At 37.8% G+C, this 21813-nt stretch overlaps 1 protein-coding gene across 9 annotated transcripts in view; it reads left to right on the plus strand.

Annotated features, from left to right (window-relative positions):
* Window positions 1-955: 955 nt before the first annotated feature.
* The window catches only part of THOC2 (THO complex subunit 2), a 49575-nt gene continuing 28717 nt past the window's right edge, over window positions 956-21813 (plus strand). For 6 of the 9 annotated variants that reach the window (XM_058847499.1, XM_058847502.1, XM_058847505.1 and 3 more), the window contains exons 1-12: window positions 957-1143; window positions 6865-6920; window positions 8090-8181; window positions 9330-9381; window positions 11508-11578; window positions 12281-12402; window positions 13166-13299; window positions 14773-14939; window positions 15661-15753; window positions 18193-18348; window positions 21299-21471; window positions 21614-21809. In XM_058847499.1, the coding sequence (XP_058703482.1) occupies window positions 1082-1143; window positions 6865-6920; window positions 8090-8181; window positions 9330-9381; window positions 11508-11578; window positions 12281-12402; window positions 13166-13299; window positions 14773-14939; window positions 15661-15753; window positions 18193-18348; window positions 21299-21471; window positions 21614-21809 (1374 nt within the window). In that variant the 5' untranslated portion in view covers window positions 957-1081. Of the gene's footprint in view, window positions 1144-6864; window positions 6921-8089; window positions 8182-9329; window positions 9382-11507; window positions 11579-12280; window positions 12403-13165; window positions 13300-14772; window positions 14940-15660; window positions 15754-18192; window positions 18349-21298; window positions 21472-21613; window positions 21810-21813 lie in introns of all 9 variants that reach the window. The other 3 variants (XR_009278520.1, XR_009278521.1, XM_058847503.1) reach the window with 2 other exon arrangements.

Raw genomic sequence — 21813 nt, forward strand, 5'->3', positions numbered from 1 at the left:
ATTTAGATGCGTCACAGTAAGTTTTACACAAATCCTTTTTAACCGTTTATTTATTCGAACGATTTACCGTTCTCACCATTTCTGCGAGCAGGCGTCTCGCACCTCCGCCGTACGCGGGACTGGCAGCGCCCAACGCACACGCGGCACACGAGGCAGCCCGGCCCACGCCTCTGCTGCGCGCAGCGCGCTGCCAGTGCGCCCCGCACAGTGCACCACGGCACGGCTCAAACACGCGCAGCGTGCTGGCAGTGCGCACCGCACAGCGCACCACGGCACGGCTCAAACACGCGCAGCGTGCTGGCAGTGCGCTCCGCACAGTGCACCACGGCACGGCTCAAACGCGCGCAGCGTGCTGCCAGTGCGCTCCGCACAGTGCACCACGGCACGGCTCAAACACGCGCAGCGTGCTGGCAGTGCGCTCCGCACAGTGCACCACGGCACGGCTCAAACGCGCGCAGCGTGCTGGCAGTGCGCTCCGCACAGCGCACCACGGCACGGCTCAAACGCGCGCAGCGTGCTGCCAGTGCGCTCCGCACAGTGCACCACGGCACGGCTCAAACGCGCGCAGCGTGCTGGCAGTGCGCGCCGCACAGTGCACCACGGCACGGCTCAAACGCGCGCAGCGTGCCGCCAGTGCGCGCCGCACAGCGCACCACGGCACGGCTCAAATGCGCACAGCGTGCTGGCAGTGCGCGCCGCACAGTGCACCACGGCACGGCTCTAATGTGCGCGGCACGACTCGACTCGACTCGGCTCGGCTCGGCTCGGCTCGGCTCGGCTCGGCTCGGCTCGGCTCGCCCGGCTCTAATGCGCAGATCACAGCTCTAACGCGCACACGACGCACGCACCGCCGAGGCTTTAACGCGCACGCGCGGGAGGCACCGCGCCCCGCCCCGCCCCGCCGTTCTAACGCACACGCGCGGTCGTGGCACCGCCCCGCCGCCCCCGCGCGCAGGCGCAGTCCTCCCCGCCGGCTCTCCGCACGGCGCGGTCGCATCCCGCGGTTTCTCGCGGCTCGTCCGTCCCCTCTGACCCGGCGCCGCCGCTGTTCCATCCGGGCCCTCGGCGCTACACGGGGAAGATGGCGGCGCTGCTCCCGGCCGAGTGGATAAAGAACTGGGAGAAAGGCGGCAAGAATGAGTTGTGAGTGCGGGGCCTCGCCGTGCGGAGGGATGGGGCGCTGCGGCCCGCTGGAGGGAGGCGGGGGCGCCTGGGCCTCGCTGGCCCGGAGAGGCTGGGGAACGGCGGAGAGGACATCGGTCGGGGCTGCGTCCTTGCTGCTGGGCGTAGGGTCGAAACCGTGGTTGGGAGGAGGGCCTGGGCTTCTCTCCCGTCCGGTTCGGCCGGGTGCTGCCGCCCTCCGCCGACGCTCGGCCCCCGTAGCTGGGCCCAGCTTTCCCGGCGCCCCGAGCGCCCCCTTCCACCCTCTGGGCCAGATTGGTCGGGAGTCGGGCTCATCTTCAGCCGCCCCCTGTGGTAATACGGACCCTGAAGCGTTCCTGTGTCGTTGGCCCTGCAATGCTGACCTTTGTGGCAGAGGCCTTAGTCCCCGTTACCACGTTTTTACCGATTCCGGTACGACTGGCCCCGTATTCTTTGATTCAGGCAAAATACGATCACGTAGTCATGCTTGTTTTATTCTACAAAGTAACCTTTGTGCACGGAGAGGTCCGGTTGCAACCTCTTAAATTAATCCAGGTGTGCCAGGAGCTTTCCATTCTGGGCCTGTGCCTGTTTTAAGCCATCTTTGTGACAGGTTCACTAAATGTTGTGATTCAGGAGTACATCTCTTCAGGGAGTAATTTACCAGTTTGGTCATTTCACATTTCTCCGCTAAACAGGGGTGTCCTCTTCACTAACTGTATGTTTTTTGCATGCTCTTATTGTAATTCTTCCATATGCTTTTGGTTTTTGTTGTAAGTAAAAAATCCTGCAGTTTTAAATCTGGATGTTGAAGGGATCACTTAGAGAAACACTTCTTGATAATCACTCATTATTTTCTTTTGTTCACGTCTTCTGAAAGGTTGTGCAGCTTTGGCAATGAATCTTCCTTGTGCATGAAGGAAACGGCAGTGGGTTGGAGATTCGAGAATGTAGAGAATCCCTGCACAAAACACTGTTCTTTCCAGAGCTAGCATTTTGTAGTGAAGGGTGCCCCCTTTATAGTCATGTAATTTTTGTTTTGAGTTGTGCTGGAACCATTATCGTGTTAATGTGCAAGCTGAACGTGTTGAGAGATTGTGTGGAGTTTGCAAGAGGACAGACATTTCATAGCTGATCGTGTAATGGCAACTGTACTGTTCTCACTGGATTCTCAGCACTCTGAGCTTTGGAAGAGGCAACTTACCTCAGCTTTTGACCATGATAAAACCTTTTAGGATTTTTCTCTCCCCTTAGAGCAGTACTTCTTAAACATGATGGGAAGAAAGTGTTCATCTGTGGTGTGACCAATAAAACAAAATGATTAGCTAGATTCCTGTATTTGTGGTACTCACACTTCATTTGGAATACATAAATGATGTTCTAGGCACGACTTAAAGAGCAGTTTGCAGATGAGGCCATATGTTTTAAAAGAAATGTAATTGTGTCTGGATCACAGTTGTCAGGTTTCACAGTGGTAGCTTTATAAATCCAAGGAATATACATGAACTTATTTTCTAGAATCTAAAGTATATACCTGTTGATAATATTTAGATAACTTTTAGGAAGCCAGCTTTATTGGGACAGTCTTCAGTGCATGACTTTGTTTCTTTTTCCAAAACTTCCTATTTTCTGAATTACTAGAGGAAAACAGAGCTAGGATGCTATCATTTCAGAGTGAAACACATGAAATGTTTTTAAACATTAAAGTAAAAAGGGAATAAATACAATAACACTACTTATTTTTATTGAATTATTTATCGAATATCAGTATGCTCAAGACAAAAAATTAGGTCTAGGCCTAAGTTCACTCTTGGTCTTTGTGGGTCAAAGTTAAGATAATGCATTATAATGATGTTAGAAAAGTGGGAAGGGGAAGGGTGCTGCAGAAGGACAAAATTGACATTATGAGCAAATAGAAGAATTACAAAAATTTAGAAGGATTTTTGTAGGCATTTAAATGGGATAAAAATCCTTCATAATTAGTAGAAAAAGATTAGTTCTTATGGAAAAAGATGCTGGAGCATGAAATGGCTTACATGATTTGGCTAGATAAGTTGAGATAGTATTTTGGCAGCTAGTAGTTACCTAAATAAAAACACATTTCTGTGTTTTGAAGGAGTATGAAACTATATTGAGAGAAGGAAATGGTTTGTTTTAATTTGGCAATTCAGCTTCTACTGGGATTAATAATGGATACTTAAGATAATTTTTTTTTTTAATGGTGTGATAGTTTTAATTATATGATCAACTTGTCATGATTTAACAGTACTAGCCAGAAATCAAGGGTAAGGATTTTGTGTGTCTTACAGTTATAATATACTTTAATGTACATGAGTAATGCAGTGGTGACCATTTGCTTCCAAGATATTGTTCAAAACAGTACAAACTTGGAATTTAATTAACCAAACTACTGAAAATGTATCTAATAAAAATACATAAATGTGGTAGTTTCAAGTGTATGTACCTGCCAAAGTTACATTGGTCAGGATGTGGTCATCTTACATGTTGCTTTTTTGTTCAGATCCTTCTCTAATTATGCTCATTTATTTGCTACTGCCAGATGCTGGTGTGCAGATGAAATCTGAGGGTGACTACTTATGCTGCTCAGACTGGACTCTTTGTAGACCTACTTGTGTGTACTATCTCTGTAGGAAAACTGTTGTGTTTTCAACAGCAAGATGCTGGTCTATGACTGCAGCCCTCATGAACATTTATAACACACATACTGACTGGCACCTTACCTTGTTTTGTGACAGATTCAACACATGAAGGAGCCTTTAGCATGGATGGAGGGCTTTAATAAGTGTCTGCATGACAGTTCATGCAATGTGTTAAGTCTTAATATAAACTAAAGCCTAACATTCTGCAAATGAGAAATTTTGAGACCTGATCTTTCGGGCACTTCCAGCTTGTTACTTTAAGTCAACACTGTAACCTTGGTCATGCAAGGGAAGGGTTAAGAATCAGCAAAAGAGAATTTGGTTGTAGTTGTGCCATTCTGACTGCAAAATGTAATTGATTGTACTTTATCTCACCTAAAGAACTACCTGCATCAGTTGAATTATGCATATACTTAAATACTAGTAGGTACATGCACTTTGTGATAATTACTGCTTTAATCCACATGTAGGAGTGAAATGGAGGTTATAGGACATGGTGTATGAATTGGGAGGCCTCATTTCCGGTGCTGCCTCTGCCATGCAAACTTGTTCACACTGCTTCAGAATTTGTGTTTTAAGCAAATCTATCCCATCATAGTCCAAAATAAATTTAATTTTGAAACTGTGGTTTTCAAAAGTGTTTTGGTGCATTTTTTAAAAAATATTTTTGCTTTCTACGTTATCTTATTTTTTAGTTGTATTCTGTACACATTACACAGTTCTACTTTAAGATGGAGAGATGTAGGTTTTAGTAGAGCAGGGAAGTTCTCCATCCTAAGCTTGCAGCAATGAGCTACCAGATTGGAGTAATAAGTCAAGTGAACACTTATCAGATTATGTCTTTTGAAGGTGCAACTGTTTTGATTTTAATTTCATGCAGTTAGCTGAGACTAGATGAATTAATCTCTCACTTTGTTGTTACTGGAAAGGAGGGTTTCTGCCTTGTCTTCAGTCACCAGGGTGCCTCTGTGGCCTCCTGGTCAGTGCTTCAGCTTGCAGAGGTGGCTGAAGACTTGGGTTTTGACCAGTTTTCTGCCAGGTTTGTCAGCTGCACTGATGTAACTGATGGGAGGACTAAAACTGCTGCTGAAAAGGGAGGAAGTGTTTGTGAATGTGTCCCATTTCTGCAGCAGCAAGCCTTTAAATCACTGCAGCTGTACTGTGTGGCAGCACCTACAGGAAAGGTGGTCTTCCTTTGAGAGAATGCCTCTAGAAAAGAGTAGAATCATAAAAATAAATATTCTTGCCTACTTTTCTTTTTTCTCAAATTTAATAATTCTGGGGGGTTCTAATTGCAAATATTAAGCATGTTGTTTTGCAGATTCATCTCAAGAGTTTTTTCTATTGATCAAACAGATTTGTGTCTTTAATGTGATGTTGGAGGATTGCCGGAAGGGGAATGGGAAGGGGTTGAAACTCTTGATTTTGTATTAAGATATACTTAAAAGAACTCATCAGTCCAAGTAGACAGGGCTATTCCTTTTGTAACCTGGTTGAGGATACCATCTTAGGACATAGGGGCCAAAGTGTGTATCTCAGGTAATTTTTTTTTAATCTGATGTTTCACTTCATTGTTATTTGCATACAGAACTTAGAATTGAGTGCTTTTAGGGTACCTTCTTTATGAAGGAGTAATTAAAATTTAAGAAAATCGATTTTTGTTGAATTGATATACTTTTTAGGGACAGCTGGAGGAAAAAATCTATTCAAATAAAAAAAGGTGTACTTATCATTAATGAAAAATAATATACTTATTCCCCTGTTTTGCTGTCTGTTCTGGTTATTTCCAAACATATTGCATTCTCTTCAACAGAGTTTAGGACATCTTCGCCATGCCTTTGCTTTTTGCTGAGGTTCTAGGCTTCTGCTGATTGTTATGTGTGAAATTCCCTAGTTATCTAAATGGTGTGTATACCTTACATTTGCTAGTTATAATCCTTTGATTGCTGGAACAGCCATTTAGTCCTGCTAGAGAAGTGGTAATCTATATAGGATGCAAATAGAATGAATAATGGATTGCTACAGAACTATTTTTTACTGTTATTTTTTGTGATAAGTCTCTGCAATAATTGTATATATCTGCCTTGAGACATCTTAAAATGGCTCCCACAGCAAAGTGTAGTATTGCCATCTTATGTAGGAATGAGATGTAGCTCTGATACCCTCCTCAGTTTCTGCACATGAAAGATACTTTGAAAAATATGTGAACTTTTGGTTGAAAATGTGCAAATGTGACAAAAGGTCTTAAAATATGTCCTGATGTCTGTTATGATAAATCACTGCCCTTTTTAAATACTTTTTTACTTTTTTAAATATGAAACTGCTTTTGAAACCTCATGCTGGGGCAACAGTAGAGGTAGAGAAGAGGGAAGATCCTTGTATCTTGGAATCATGTCCATTTCTAAGCTGCCAGAGTAGTTAAGAAGCCTTTAAGCATTTATTTTCTAGCACAGGGAACTATTAATTTATCTCATGTAACAGTCTGCACAGTACTTAGAGTACTTTTTGCATATGGCTGTTTGGTTGAGGGAACCCTGGGAGCAACCAGTGACAATGCAACATGACAGGTTTTTGCTTCCTATACTGGATTATTTTAGGGACTAGAATAATGAAAAATTCTGTCTTACTCTTGGGAAAACATTGCATGAGGAAATCATGCACATAATTTAATCTTAAAAGTTTTTTACAATCAGTAGTTTGAAAACTACTGTAGTCATAGTAATTCTATGAGAAGCATTTTCTCATTGGATAATGACAGTAGATTATTGCTAGGACTTCCATGCTTCTGCATTTCCTCATGTTCTCACTTTTCTCAAGGAGGTGTAATATTGGGAAGCATATTTATATGTATATGAGATCTATTGGGAATCTTTTGTTTCTTTGCTGTTCTAACTTCTCTGAATAAAGGTTTACTTTGGAAAAATTAAAATGTCATCATCTATTTAAAGTGCCCAAAGCTAAAGCTCTTAGCCAGAGCATCAACCAAAAAAGAACCCCAAAACATTTATATGCTAATATCTTATGATTTTTAAAAAAAAAAAAAAAATTTGTTTTATTTTAGTGTGCAGTTGTGTCGTGCTCTCAGTGAAAACAAAAACCATGATGTGGGTTTCAGAGGTAAGTCACATGGTTTATTTGTTGTTTTTAGTTACATAAAAAACAAGCCTGGAAACTGTTTATTATGGTACCTTTGCATGCTTGGAACAGTCATGTGTGGTGACCATTAGTGTGTGCTAAAGCTGAATACTACAAATACTAACGTCCACTACAAGGATTGCTTTCAGACATCCAGAGATTTCTTTGTTGTGGGTTGTGGCAGCATCATCCAGTATTTGATCTGTGCTGTAGAAACTGGAATTCCATTTTGCAAACTCAGCATACAACTAGGTTTTATTTTAAAAATTAAATGTATGAACCCTAATTTGTGCAAGTGTGAAATTATCCGATCTATTTAAAAAATAAATTGTTTTAATTTACCCACAGTGGTCTGTTGTCACCACATTACTGACTACATGACTTAGGGCATTAAGATCTGTATAACTTGTTACTGAATATAGTTTATTGAGCAAACCATGTGGTCAAAGTGCAGGGTGAAAGCATTTCATTATTTTTCATGTAGTAAAAACACAACGTTTTTGTGTATTGTTTAAGAACCTTACAGGTTTCTCACAGCTGGTTTTACAACCACCATGTTTACATTGCAAGGTTTTTCTCAAGTGGAATACCTCTGTTCAGTGCTTCAGCTTATTACAAGCATTTGTAAGATTGCATTCTTGAGTTATAGGGGACTTTCCTTTAAAAAATGAAATAAAAAATAATCCTTATCGAGCATTTTTTCTTCCAATTAAATTTTATTTTCTTCTAGAGAAATAGTTTTTGAGAGCATATCTATGATGAGACATGACTAGGAAAGTTCTGTAATGTTTTCTATGTATGTATAATATGATATTTATGTGAATTAGAAGGTAAAGGTGTTGTTAAGCCAACTGTCAAGACTCAAGTTACTATATGCAGGATGGTAATTTTTCTTCCCATTTTACTGTTATTCCATGAACTGTCCAGAGAAGGTGGATCATCACTCACTTTATGCTTGTGTGGTATCTTAGATATTGATGATCAGTTTTAATCTGTCAGCAATAACAAAGTAATCCCCATTATTGGTAAGGGAAGCATATCCCCTTTACTTGTCTGTTGTCTGAAGTCTTCAGCATTACTGTAAACATTGCTTTTACAGTTAGATAAAGGATTAGCTAATATGTTTTCTGTCATCTCTTGTTTTTCAACAGATATTCAGCAGGCTTTGTATGAGCTTGCTTACCACGTTGTTAGAGGAAACTTAAAGCATGATCAAGCTTCTAATGTTCTTGGTGATGTCATAGTAAGTATATATTTGTAATTGCATACTTATTAAAATCTTTCTTACAAAAGCCCAAATGAAATCCAAGGAGGAAAATATTCAAGAGATTTTTCTTTGACGTGTCTAAATAAGTCATTCTTGTCAAATTCTTGATTTGTGTATACTTGATACATATGTAGACTGTCAGGGTTTCATTTTTTCCCTCTACTTTTCGTGGTGAGGAATAGGTGTTTCAGCATAAATCAAAAATTAAGTCACTTTTTAAGGGCACATGAAGACTGAAGTTGTTAATAAATAAGTTGTTAATATATACTAGAAATAAATGTCACTTGCTGATGCAGCACATCTGTGATGCCACCTACTGTTTTTAACAGTGTGACGATGTGCCTGCCATTTTGCTGTTGGGATGTCCAAGTTCTTGAAATAATGCATTAGACTTATTTTTGTTTGAAAAAGGTTTTTCTTAAAACACTTTGAATAAGTAGAGAAAATAGGGAAAAGAGTAATTTCCTCTAAACTTCCAAGCTTACCAAATATTGCTGTTTCTTGAAAAGCAAACTAGGAAAAATACATTAAAAAAATCTTTCAGAAATTATTTCTTATTTTTGGTAAGTTGCTGTTTCGACATGTATGGAACGTTAAGGAAAAATGTGTTGTGGTAATCTAGTGTAAGCTTTTTAGGTTTTTTGAACTTGAGCATTGGTGTTGAGGGAAGGCAAGGCTGTAGGGCACCTTGATGTTGGAGTGATATGTGAAATGTTGGGTCTTGTAGAGAATTATCTTCTCTTTAGTACCTGAGAAACTGCAGGTCACTTTCTGGGTTTCTTCTCCTCACTCAGGGCTAAAGAGCCATGGGCTATAGAGGTGGAAGGATTAACTAGGGGGTTTTGTCCTTGGTCACAAATACACTTAATTACATTAAAATTAATTACATTTCAAGGTTACGGGATTTCACTATGTATAAATAATTAGTACAGCACTTATATTAGATATTAGTCAGTAATTAAGCATCTTCATTATTAATATGAATTATTAGTAACATAAATAATGTGCATTACTAATTAACCTGAACTTTATGATGACACATTGTTTTCTATAATGCAAAAATTTTCTAAGCAATGCATATTGGAATTTTTATGTTCATTAAATGAGATCTTGTTTCTTCTTAGGAATTCCGAGAAGACATGCCTTCTATCCTAGCTGATGTATTCTGCATATTAGGTAAGTTGGGTTCCCTTCCTTTCAGCCTTGCAATAGATTTGGAGAAATTCATGTTTTGTGTCTGCTTGCTTACTTCTTCAGGAAAATTCATTAAATCTGTGAAGCATGATTTCTCTTCACAAAACATGTATTGATTCTTCATCAGTGTATCTGTACATCACTTGTTAATGTCTTTTCATTCTGCTTTGTTCTGTTATAGTTTCCAGAAGTTTGCCTATTAAAGGCAGTGGAAGTTGATCTGCCAAGAATAGTTAAAGGAGCTAGCTTGTAAGAATGTTGGATGTTAGCTAATGGAATCAGTGACTTAGTGCTGTTATCATTCTTAAATATTTTAAATAAAAGTTGACTTCCTGGTAGGTAGATACTTTCTCCTCAGAATGTGTTCTGTAAACATTATTGTCTGTACAGTCACTGTTAGTGAAATGGAGCTTATGCTGATTGTCCAGAAATCTAAAGGCAAATGGCATTGAGTCACTTATCTGCCAGCTGAGCAAGCTTTAAAGATGTGCATGTCTTATTCTGGTGATAACTTCTGGATTTTTATGTTGTAATATTGATCTAAAGCTGTTGCCCTCATGTCTTCCAGCTTTCAGTGCCTGCAGTTTCTGTCTTGCTCCATGTGTGTGTTTTTCAACAAATTTCAGAAAATTCTTTAGTTGGTCTGCTCATCACACATATCCTGTGTGTTCTGTATATTGAAGGAGTAGTGCATCTTCTGTGACGTGGTTGCCTATGAAGAGAGGCACCTCATTAAGTTTGCATGTGCAGCCTTAGTTTTATACATCTGAATGATAACTTGACTTAGTTTTATTCATACTGTTTCATTCTATGTATTTGGATCATAATTTTGTAATAACTGGTTTTCATAATGCAGTATTACACTGATGTCCTTTTCCTTTTTTATCTGCAGTAGAAGGCTTGAATTACCTACTTCTTGAACTACTTGAATAACTGAAACTAGTTATTCATTCATATTTATTCACTTGAATAACAGAAACTAGTTTATCTGTCTGCCTTTTTCTATTTATTTTTCTTTTCCCTCTTTCCTTTAAGTTAGTGTGTAGCCAAATGCCATGCTTTCACTAGTAGCAGGGAATAGTATGGCCAAGGAGCTAGGTTTCAAACTTTGGGAAAAAGGACGTTTGACAATTTCTTGCATGTTTCCTCTAACCTCTTTTTTACTTTAATTAGTATTTCCTACTAGCAGGATTTTTTTCCCAATTGTTTTATGTGTTTCAATGTATGAGAATTTTGATTTGTCCACTCATCCACATACCCTGGAAAAATTTTTTACTGCAGACTGTTCTCTGGCTGAGAGTCTTGGCTGCTTAAGGTCCAGGCTGATCTGGCTGGTCTATTGCCTTCACTTCTACCCTGCTACATCACTGGTTTTCAGTCTCTCTAGGGTCTTCTTTCTCACATTTTTGTTGCTGATGTTTTCTCTGTGGGTCTGATTTTAATGTGTGGTGGGTTTTTTTTGTTTGTTTATTGTAATGTCTGCCTTGCATTCTTTTACGGAGTTTTCTACTCCTTTTACAGCTCCTCACTTCCTATAATGATGTGCTTTTTTAAAACTGCTTTAGAAGGTTTTCTTCCCTGTCCAGTGTTCCATAGTCTGTCTTCCCATAGGAGCGAATTGCTTTCAGTAGTTGACAATACAGAAGAAATTAATGGTAATACAGAACCATAGCTGCTAAAAGACTGCAGACAGAGTAAATGGTAGTTCTCTGAAGCCACAGGGAAAAAGATTAGAACATTACCTTAAGGCCACGATCATGCAGTTCTCTTCAGTGGTTCGTATTTCTGGTTTTGTGCTTATTGTTGATCTTCGATGCTTGCCATAAGCATTATTGCAACAAAGAGAATGGCAAGAAAAATTATTGCACTATTCGTCTGGTTTATGTTTTACCTTTTCATGAGACTTGTGGATGTGAGAGTTGTCATCAAAATACTATGTGAACCCCATGGGGGATGAGTGGGTGGGAAGTGGCAAGAAACTGCCATGTTATCAGTAAGTTTCTTTCCCTTGTGTTATCATTAGCATTTATCAGAATAGCTATAAAAGAAGAAACTCTCAAAATTTCTTCAGTAAAAATTGCTTTTTTTACCCCCATCTTCTTTTGTAGATATTGAAACAAGTTGTTTAGAAGAAAAAAATAAGAGGGATCATTTTACTCAACTGGTATTGGCCTGTTTGGTAAGTTACCCTTAGGATGTCTTTTGGCAAAATTGCATGTCAAAATCTGACAAGAAAAATAAGAGTGTTAAAGCTTGATTTTTCTTCTTTTCCCCAGAGAAGACTATGAGTGTTTTCCAAATGCCCAAATAATTAAAAAATTCATCTCCAAAATGTTGTGATAGAAAAATATAGTACAGCTCCCTCTTGAGTTCTTTAAAGAGTTTTGAAAACTTAAATTTTTCCACCTGCAAGTTCACCAGAAATTTTGCTTCTGAAGTATGCTTTGAGTTGCACTTCTTTATGTAACCTCCTCTTGTGTTTAGAAGTAGCATTCCTAAATGCATAGAATAAGCCTGATTTGTAGGAAAGTTCAGCATATAAAAATAAGACTTTTTAAAAAATGCAGAATACGCTTTGTAAATATGCAGTTCCTGATAGTAATGTCCCTGGATGCTATGCAGTGTATACTTGGTAACCAGAAATTAGACTCTAGGGCTTGTTTCTTCAAGGTGCTCTTGAAGAAATTTGAATTGTATATAAAATCTACCATTCTGAAATTCCAGTTTCAGTTAATAGTGTCAGTTTTGTATGCTTCTGTGTTTGAAGAAAATGCAAACATTTTTCTGTTTTCAGAACGCACATGTAACATAAGTTAATAATTGTGTGGTTTCTAGGTCTTTGTAATTTACAAATTTGGTGTGTGTTTTTGGTGTTTTTTAGTATCTTGTATCTGACACTGTCCTAAAGGAGCGTTTAGATCCAGAGACGCTGGAGTCATTGGGACTCATCAAGCAGTCTCAACAGTTCAATCAAAAATCTGTTAAAATAAAGACAAAACTATTGTAAGTTTTGGGGCAGGGGTTGTTTGGGGAGTGGATGGGGAGGGGCAATGAAGATTAGTCTGGTAACAATGTTTTCTACCAGGTACTCAGTTTTCTTTGGGAAATATGTTTTGTTGCACTTTAACTTGCTAATGACAAAAGAATTTTGTTAGCCCTTAGTTTTCAAGCTCCTGAGAAGTATAAAATCTTTCTCATGTTAGCTATGGCTTTTGCTGCAGGGATTCCATATACGCAGATTAATTAATATTTATTTGTGATATACAAATTTATAAAGTATAACAAAATTAATTATTGTTCTTGCATCAGTTAAGAATAGGTTTTGTTTTCATAACTAGGCAAATGTAGTTATTTTAGTTTGGTCAATGTGGGTTATGTCTTTTTTGATATATGTTTGGTTTCTGTCTCGGCATTGAGTGTTTCAGTGTCAAAGAACATCCCTTGAAACAAGAGTAGGTTCTTAAGCATGGACTGCCACAGAGCAGTTCTCCAGAACAGTGTGTAGAACAAACTTTCCTGTTTAGTGTAAGTCTAATCTTTTTAATTATCTGCATTTGAAATAAGAGCTGGATTTGTTTGGAGAGTGCTTGCTACCCTACTGGTATTCATATGCTGCATTTAATAGTTTTTGAAACAACTCAGATAAATAATGAGTTCTTAAAAATGTGTTCAGAATTAGCTTTTTGTATAACAAATTGCTAAGAGCATAAATAATCTTCACTGGATGCATGTTACACAACAGTATTTAATTTCACTTCATTTGCAGTTATAAGCAACAGAAGTTTAATTTGCTGAGAGAGGAGAATGAAGGTTATGCAAAGCTCATTGCAGAGCTGGGTCAAGACTTATCCGGAAATATCACTAGTGATTTAATCCTTGAAAATATCAAATCTTTAATAGGTAAGGAATTTGTTGAAAGAATATGGGCATTGGTTTTCCTATATGATCTTATGACTACAGAAGGTAGATCATCTTGAATAGAAGAATTAGGGTGTCTTGAAGGTCCTGTTTCTGTGGAAAAAATAATTTAGGGAATATTGTGTAAGTATACTTAAATACTGAATTTATTGTGTAGCCTCAGATATGCATGCTGTGATTTTAAAATATTTTGAAGATGTGCTTGTCAGTCAGATTGGAGCATAACAAAGTAATGCTTTTTATTATTGAATGTATTAGTTCAGTGCATGAACATCCTTTTATTCTTGAAGCTATTGAATGAGTGATTCCTTGTGAAGAGAAATGAGAAGTAGTAAATGTTCTTCCTTTATCTAGTTCTTTTAGTGAGTTTTCCATATTTCTAAGTTGAGTCATGATGAGAATCTCACAGTCAAAGTGGAAAATGTTAAAAACAGGAAATACCTGTAATTACCTTTGGTTTACACTTTCTTATTGAACAAAGAATTTTGTACAATATATTGATGTTTGTGCCAGTGCCTGTCTCATGTGGTGCCAGTGCAGTAACGGGTAAAAAGCTGTGCTGCCATTTTATAAAAAAAAGAAAAAAATTTAATATTTCAAAGTGTTTTGCCTGAGTGTCAAATTTCTCTAGCAATAATACTTATTTTGGGAGAGATCAAGAGAATAGGATAGTTTTTCTACTTATTACAGTGAAAAAATACGTCAATTTTGAAGCATTTTGTGATAAAATATTTTTCTTTCCGGAATTTTAGGAATTGCACATAGACTTCCTACAACATGTCAATTCTTTTAGAGTACTAACTTAGAGCAGGTTCTGGTGTAATGGAAGCAGCTTTTGGAAAGAAAGGCTCATGCTGTTATATATCTGCATAGTGGATGTGCCTGGATAAAACGTGTCATGGCACAATGAGGAAAATAGTCTAGATGTGTATTTCTTGGATACAAGTAATATTTCTGCCTCAAGTATGTTTCCTGGAGTTTTGGTGGAAAGTTTATATAGTAAAATAGAGGTATGATTTCAGCATTAGCTTACCTGATCTGTATTTTTGCTCTTGCTCCCCTTCAAATAAAGGAACTGTTCCCTCTTCTGCTGGCAATAATGCTGAATTAATAGGACAGTACCACCAGGAGGATCAGGGTCTAGCTCAAACCATAACAGCTTTTGGGGTGTAAAGTAATTCTTAGCTGGCTGATTTGTATGACTGAATGAATATATATGGCATCACAAGGGGAGGAGCAGCAGCTCATGTCTTTTGCTGGCCCTGTGGTGTTGGTGAGGTCACGTTTTTAACTGTTAAATGCTCCCTTTAAGGTGTTAATTTCTACTTTTTCTGTAATCTGGGTTGGAAATCCTGTTCAGTATTTTTGTGTAGTTCAGTATTCAACAAATCAAAATAATCACGGGAGATGAAAATTAGCAATGTTAAACTTTTCTGCTCTGTCCTTCTCCACCAGGATGTTTCAATCTTGATCCTAACAGAGTTTTGGATATCATCCTAGAAGTCTATGAGTGCAGGCCTGAGTATGATGATTTCTTTGTGCCACTCATAGAGTCTTACATGTACATGTGTGAACCTCAAACTCTATGCCATATCCTTGGGTTCAAATTCAAGTTTTATCAGGTAATGTATTTCCACTCTTAATTTTTGGGTTTTGTCGTTGGTGGTTGAACTGCAGTCAGTAATAAGAGATTTTCTGCAGGTGTTGGTTTTTTTTTTTTTTTTTTTTTGGTTGGTTGGGGTTTTTCGTTTTTTTGGGGGGTTTTTTAGGTTTTTGTGTTGGTTTTGTGGTTTTTTGTGACTTTTTTGTTTTTTACACATAGAAATTAGTTTTTAAGTTGTAAAATTCTGGTATTAAAAGCAATAATTTCATTATTTGAGTGGGAGTCTCTTACTGTATTTTACAGGAGAATGCTTATTGTTCTCTTAAAAGAGCTGAAAAATCTTGATACCTTCCACTTGAACTTGTAGAGTTATGTAAGGACTGGCATGAACAAAGAGACTGTACATTATAAGTGAGACTTATCCCAGGAGTGAGGAGCATGTTTGCAGGGGAGTCATGGTTGATACTTGATAATATAGTCAAGGGGTTTTTTTTAAATGTAGTTAGGAATTGCATACAACAACCACAGGGTGCAAAGATAAAGTTTTTGTTTCTGAAGATACTGAATGTGTATTGCAGTTGAATCTAGTGACTTGGAAGTAATAGCAGTTAAATAACATGGTAACAAGGAGACTTGTGGGTTAATATGTTTTATCTGAACAGGGATTGAGTGGTTCCTGTTTCATAACCTTCTGCTATGGTCTGATTGCTTTTTTCTTAAATTTCCAATGTCCATTTTAGGATCCAAGTGGTGAGACCCCTTCCTCCTTATACAGAGTTGCTGCTGTCCTTTTGCAACATAATCTTATAGATTTGGAAGATCTTTATGTTCATGTAAGTGACAATATTACTCTGATAGATGCCAAAGCTAAGGATATTTAAAAAAATGAAAATCAGATACTTAACCCTTTTCCTAAATTTTCAGCTTCATGACGTTTTGTGTAATAGACATTCTGTGTATCGTAGGTGTACAGTATTTAGTGACCCTTAAAATTTTCAGTGCTTTTTTAATGTGACATATTCAAATAAGCACACATTGAAATATGAATGCTGATAAACTTCTTTTGAATTATCTGTAACATCCTCCAGATTGTTTACCTTCTGGCAGAGTGGGAAGTTGGAGGTAAATGCCTAAGTAATCTTCCTTAAGAGTTAGACCTGTTGAGTTTTGCTTTACAAGATCAGTTTTTGAGAAAAGTGGTAGGACAGTGTCAGCTCCAAACATTCTTTTAGTTAAATAGTAGGAGTATTTTATTTAAATACTTGCATGGTCCTGAATAGGCCTCTCATTCTTTACCAGAATTCAGACCATTTGTTAGGTTGAAGGAATGAAATGGACTTATGTGTTCAGATCTAATCAGAGACTTACTCTCTGCAGTCTGACAGGCTTATCAACCAGCCAACATTTCAGTTTGATGAATGGTTAACAGAATGTTGTAGTTATCAAATTAATTTTGCATTATACGAGGATTTTTAATTTCAGAATATCCATGGATAGCCTTAAGATAAGAAATTTTAAGAGTCACCTCTTCCACTCAAATAAAGAGTTCTAGTTACATCTGTGGAAGGTTTGGAATTCTGCCATTCATTTTTGTGGCATTTCATAGCCTTAGTCACAATCTCATCAATATTGACTTGTTAATAACTGTCCCTGGCTTCTTAGGAGTATTTTGGCTGAAAATGTGGGGTGGAGCAAGAGTAGGACTGCATGTCTCAGATAAATGGTGTGGAGTGAGGAATGTGTGACGATAATGCTTGTTTTTAAGATAATGTTTGTAAGCTTACAAAACATGCTCAGACTTGGGCTTACAGTGACTTGTGTAATCTCAGCGCAGACTTGTGCAGGTATGGGCATGTTTTCTGCCAGTCTCACAGCTTGAGGGTCCCTGCAGACATTTGCACTGTTCACCTGCATGATGGTGATTCTCAATCTCATTCCAGAATCTCTCTGCCAGTCTCTGTCTTCGCATGTTTAGGATGGTATATTTTTTTTATCTCTTTTCAGTTCAGGCTTAATTTAACTTGCTGTGAAAGTTTCTATCAAATAATGAGCATGTTGGTGTTCAGTCTGGAGGGATGTTCATTGTGTGGCTCCCATATGAGAGCATTACCTGGATTATTGCTCATATTAAAAGAGTGTTCTTCCCACCTCTGCCCTCCCTGCCCTTTGATGCTGGTAAAAACTGTTCTCAATTAGTGTGTGTATACACACAGCCATATAGAAAGAAAGTATGGCATCCTAAAGATACAATTTACCCATTGAAATTCCACACTAGGTACTTCTGGTGAAGCTTAGTAGTTTTCCTTTTTTTTCCTTTTTTTTTAGTAGTTCATTTCTCAAATTAGAAAAATGCAGCTCCTTAAACCTTTTACCTTTCCAAGTGTGATTTGTTCTCCCCCAAATTTCTGTGAAATGGAGTAATTCTTTCTTCTTTCAATGATCACTTTGGGCAAAGAAAAAACGATAAAAATCTTCTCCTGTTAAAACATTAGAAAGAAAGATGAGTGTACCAAATAGGTCATGACTGCAGAAAATTTTGATTGCTTACTTGCAGCAAAGTGTGATCTTGGTTTCAGGAGCTGAGTTGAAGTTTGGCTTTGTCAGAAAAAGAGCTTTTTGTCTGCCTCACAACTTGACCTTTTAATTTCTGAGTGTAGGTTTATATTCCTCACCCTGATTATTCACAAGTACAAAACTATGCTGAGTTTTTTTTTCATACTATGTACTTTATCTAAGATAATTTTTAAAGAACAGATGTTACATATGTTTAACCCATGTTGCTCATAAATAAAAAATTTGGTAAGCTTTAAATGGTATTTCTTTAAAATAAAGGTGCAATCAAAGTGTGGCTAAGTAGGTTACCTAGTTACCTAGTTTTCCTAGGTGATTAAATTTTTCTTCTCTTTAGATGAGCAGTATTTTGAATATTCATTTGGATTAGAGGCACTGAGTTGTGTTAATGTTATCATGGAGTATGTGTGTAATTGTTGCCATAAAGATAAATTGGTAAACTTGAAGAATGGTAAATTGGAGGGCAACAGACATCAAATGGTTGTGAAGAAGTAGTGTAGTTTTATTTCTCATGAGTCCTTGATTTCAGAATGGTCTACTATTAGTGTAATTCCCTGTTTGGGATGATTGCAGCAAGGAAAAGAAATTGATTTCCTGAAAGACTGTCAGATTAGTAGCAAGAAAGGAGAAAGTTCTCCAAGCTCAGGTGATCCACAGTAGCAGTTATCACTTCAGTTTTCAGATACGTTCTGTTTTTTCAGCTTCTACCAGGGGATAATGCCATCATTGAGGAGCACAAGCGAGAGATAGTGGAAGCTAAACAAATTGTCAGAAAACTTACAATGGTTGTCTTATCATCTGAAAAGACTGAGGAAAAGGAGAAAGAAAAGGAAAAAGAGGAGGAGAAAACTGAAAAGGTATGACTGAGTAGCTTTCTTTTAAGTAAAATTATTTGAATTACATTAAACAAAACAATTGTTATAAAAACATACTTGTATTTATTTAAAAAGCAGTTACGTACTTCTTGGATGGCTTGTATTTGTCTTCTGACTGCACTTCTGTTATATTGAATGTGCAAAAGTGTGTGGTTTGGGGTTTATTCTGGATTTCTGTACATAAAAGATTCTTGGTTTAATAGCTAATTGATTTCTTCCCTCTCTTTTTGTTGTATTGGCTCAAATAAGTAGGCCCCAGCATTTATACACATCACAGCCTTTAACAACTGTACTTCAAGGCTTCATGATAGTATAATTCTAGTTGATTTCATAAAAATAAAACATAAGTTGTCTCAATCAAGAATTGGGACAATAAAGAATTGCCAGACTTAGGAATATTGGTATAATTATCCTCCATAGTAGAAAAAGCTTATCAATGAAGATTTTTAGTTGTAACTGCTCACCGTACTTTCCTTTAAGCCTGCATCTCCATACGTGTAAATTTATACTCTTCTTTAAAGTTTCTACTATGTCAAATTCATATTGCTCTAGGTCTAATTTGATTTAGTGTGTCCAAGCCTTATTTTAGAAACAAAATTATTTGATCTCTTAGAGGCCAGTCTGTTGTCATCTTCATTTGAGTGCTTAAGTACTTCTTAAACACCATATTTAAAACAAAAATAAAAAAAGAAAAATAAATGCTTGATATATGCATTTTTAAGTTGCATGCTTAGGGGGGGGAGTATGGAGAGGGATTCATCAGTCTTGATGGTTTCTGTTTTTGAATTTCTGTATCCTGCTGGATTCCTTATCAATCTGGTTTGTCTACCTATTCCTACTTCTACTCCCCCTTGATTCTGTTAATCTCTGACCTTCTGCCTTCCATTTTTCTTTCATAGCTTGAAAAATCTAATTCCATTTTCTTCCCTCCAGCACCTGATTCAGTCACTGTCCTCTGGCTCTCAATTGCAGCAACAGCTGCCACTTAAACAGATTCCTTTCACTCATTTTAAATTTCTAATCCCCCTACCTCCTGCTTGTGCCACAGTGCTTTGGTCCATCTTCTCTGCTGTCAGATGGGCCTACCCAGAATTTTCTGAAGTCTGCTTGTCTCCCTGTTCTAGTGGAAAAATAAACTCTTGATGGGACATGAGGAGTGTATGCATTGCAAGTAATGTCAGAAGAATTAAAACAGCTTTCATGGTTAAGCTTTAGAATTAAGAGCTAGGGAATTTTAAGCTCTAGCAGAAACTGCAGCATTTTTCTGAAGGATTAAAATGACAAAGTTTGAGCCTATATGATGGGAAAAATAAGAACTGTTCTTAACAGAAACCTATTTCTGTTACTGCACACACTGTTACGCAATCTGTGCTGTTTCTTGAAAAGCTTGTTTCTGTGTTAGAAGTATTTTTGTATGTGCTTAGCTGGGCACTTCATAGCAGTTATGGGAGTAACTACATGTGAAAGTTGTTGTCAGCCTAAGTTTAGGCACACTGTATCCAGCATGTCATTTTAATGTACTAGTTTTGCTACAGTATCATGGAATAAATGCCTGTGTAAACAAAGCAATGTTTAAAAGTTATTGACCTGACTTTTCTTTTAAATCTAAAAAGTGCTTATTTTGTGTGGTTAAAATTCATTATTATCTCATGAGGCTAATATGGAGAATTTAGTCTTGACAAATGTGCTGTCTACTTTTGCCTTTTAAGATGCATTTACCATAACTCTGTGATAGGACATCCAGGCAGGTCAGAGTATGGGCAGCAGGAATGGGTTTGACAGGAGTTCCAGACTGATCCCTCTGTGCCAGACATGTCTTGGCTTTTGGAGAGCTCATGTCAGAACCTGCTTACCCAAAAGTCAAGCAGCATGTGAGCTCCGTAAGTTCAGCATGAATAGAGAGACCTTACTTGGCTTTCCTCTACATATTACCGTGTGCTATTCAGTTTTCTATTTTCAAAACTATCAGAAAAATATTTGACAGTGTTAAACGGGGAAAAAAAACCCCAAACCACTAAAACAACCAAACAGTAGAACCACAGGAGTGTCTGTTTTATAATTAATTATTGTTTTTGTCAGTAGGCCTCCTCTGCTTGTGTGGTTTAACTAAAAGAATATTTTGCTTTAAAATAATAAAAATATTTTGTCCTAGACTTGTAATCTTCCTTCCCGGGGTGTAAACTTAATCTTAGGCTTGTAGCTACTTACAGCTAGTTTTCCTTACTGTTAGTCACTTCAGAATATACTTACTGTGGGAGCCAGGGAAAACTGAGGTATAACAATAAAATATATCATTACCATGCCCCTGAAAAAGTGCTTCAAGTCATGACCTTAATTGTAGAGTCCTGTTTCCTCTTATGTCTGTATTGCAAAGGGAATTTTTTGAAAACTTTGTATAGACTTGCACTTAAGTCTAGATAATTTCCTAGAACAGATGCTAATGTGAAACTTGTCATACAGGCACACTGGGACAGAGAAAGGGTTTGAGCATGGCCTAGCTTTTTTTTATTCTCATCTGCTTTTGCAAGAGAAGTTTGTGCTTTTAAAACCAGAAAAACACATAGCATAAAGGATTCTTAAGTGCTTGTATTGTTATTAAAGTGTCCTGTAAGGAAATAAGCTGCAACAGATTGTGACAGTTTGAAAAATATGTGATCAGATCAAATATGTATCTGACATACATCAGACAACTTGATAAATTTCTATTTTATTTTTAACTTTTTCTTTGATCCAGTTGTTAAATTCTACATGGACTGGTGTATAATTTCTTTTGAAGTTTGCATATTGTCTAAATGTCTAGCTAAATGTTATTTTGCATATGTTTTTACTACACAGGTGATATACAAGGCTTTTTTCTCTAGCTGTGGATTGCAACTGATTAAGAAGTATTGAGGAGACTTAATGAACACGCTTATTCTTTATTATCTTGCAGCCTCCTGATAATCAAAAACTTGGCTTATTGGAAGCCTTATTAAAAATTGGTGATTGGCACCATGCACAAAGTATTATGGATCAGATGCCTCCGTTTTACTCTACTTCACACAAGCCGATTGCAATTGCACTTTGCCAGCTTGTCCATGTGACAATTGAGCCTCTGTACCGCAGGTAAAGTGACGACCACAATTCTGCTACACAGGGGAAAAACAATTTCTTTTCAGTGTGAATTCACTAATAAGCCTAATTATAGATACATTTCTGAAGTTTTGAGTTCTGTTTCATGTGAAATGCTGCACATTATACTTTTCAGAGTTGGTGTACCTAAAGGAGCTAAAGGGTCACCTGTTTCCTCTTTGCCGAACAAGAGAGCACCAAAACAAGCAGAGAGCTTTGAGGAATTGAGAAAGGAAGTGTTCAACATGCTTTGTTACCTTGGTCCTCATCTGTCCCACGATCCCATTTTATTTGCAAAAGTAGTGCGCCTTGGAAAAGCATTTATGAAAGAGGTTG

Source organism: Poecile atricapillus, chromosome 12, assembly GCF_030490865.1.
Source record: "Poecile atricapillus isolate bPoeAtr1 chromosome 12, bPoeAtr1.hap1, whole genome shotgun sequence".
Lineage (NCBI taxonomy): Eukaryota > Metazoa > Chordata > Aves > Passeriformes > Paridae > Poecile > Poecile atricapillus.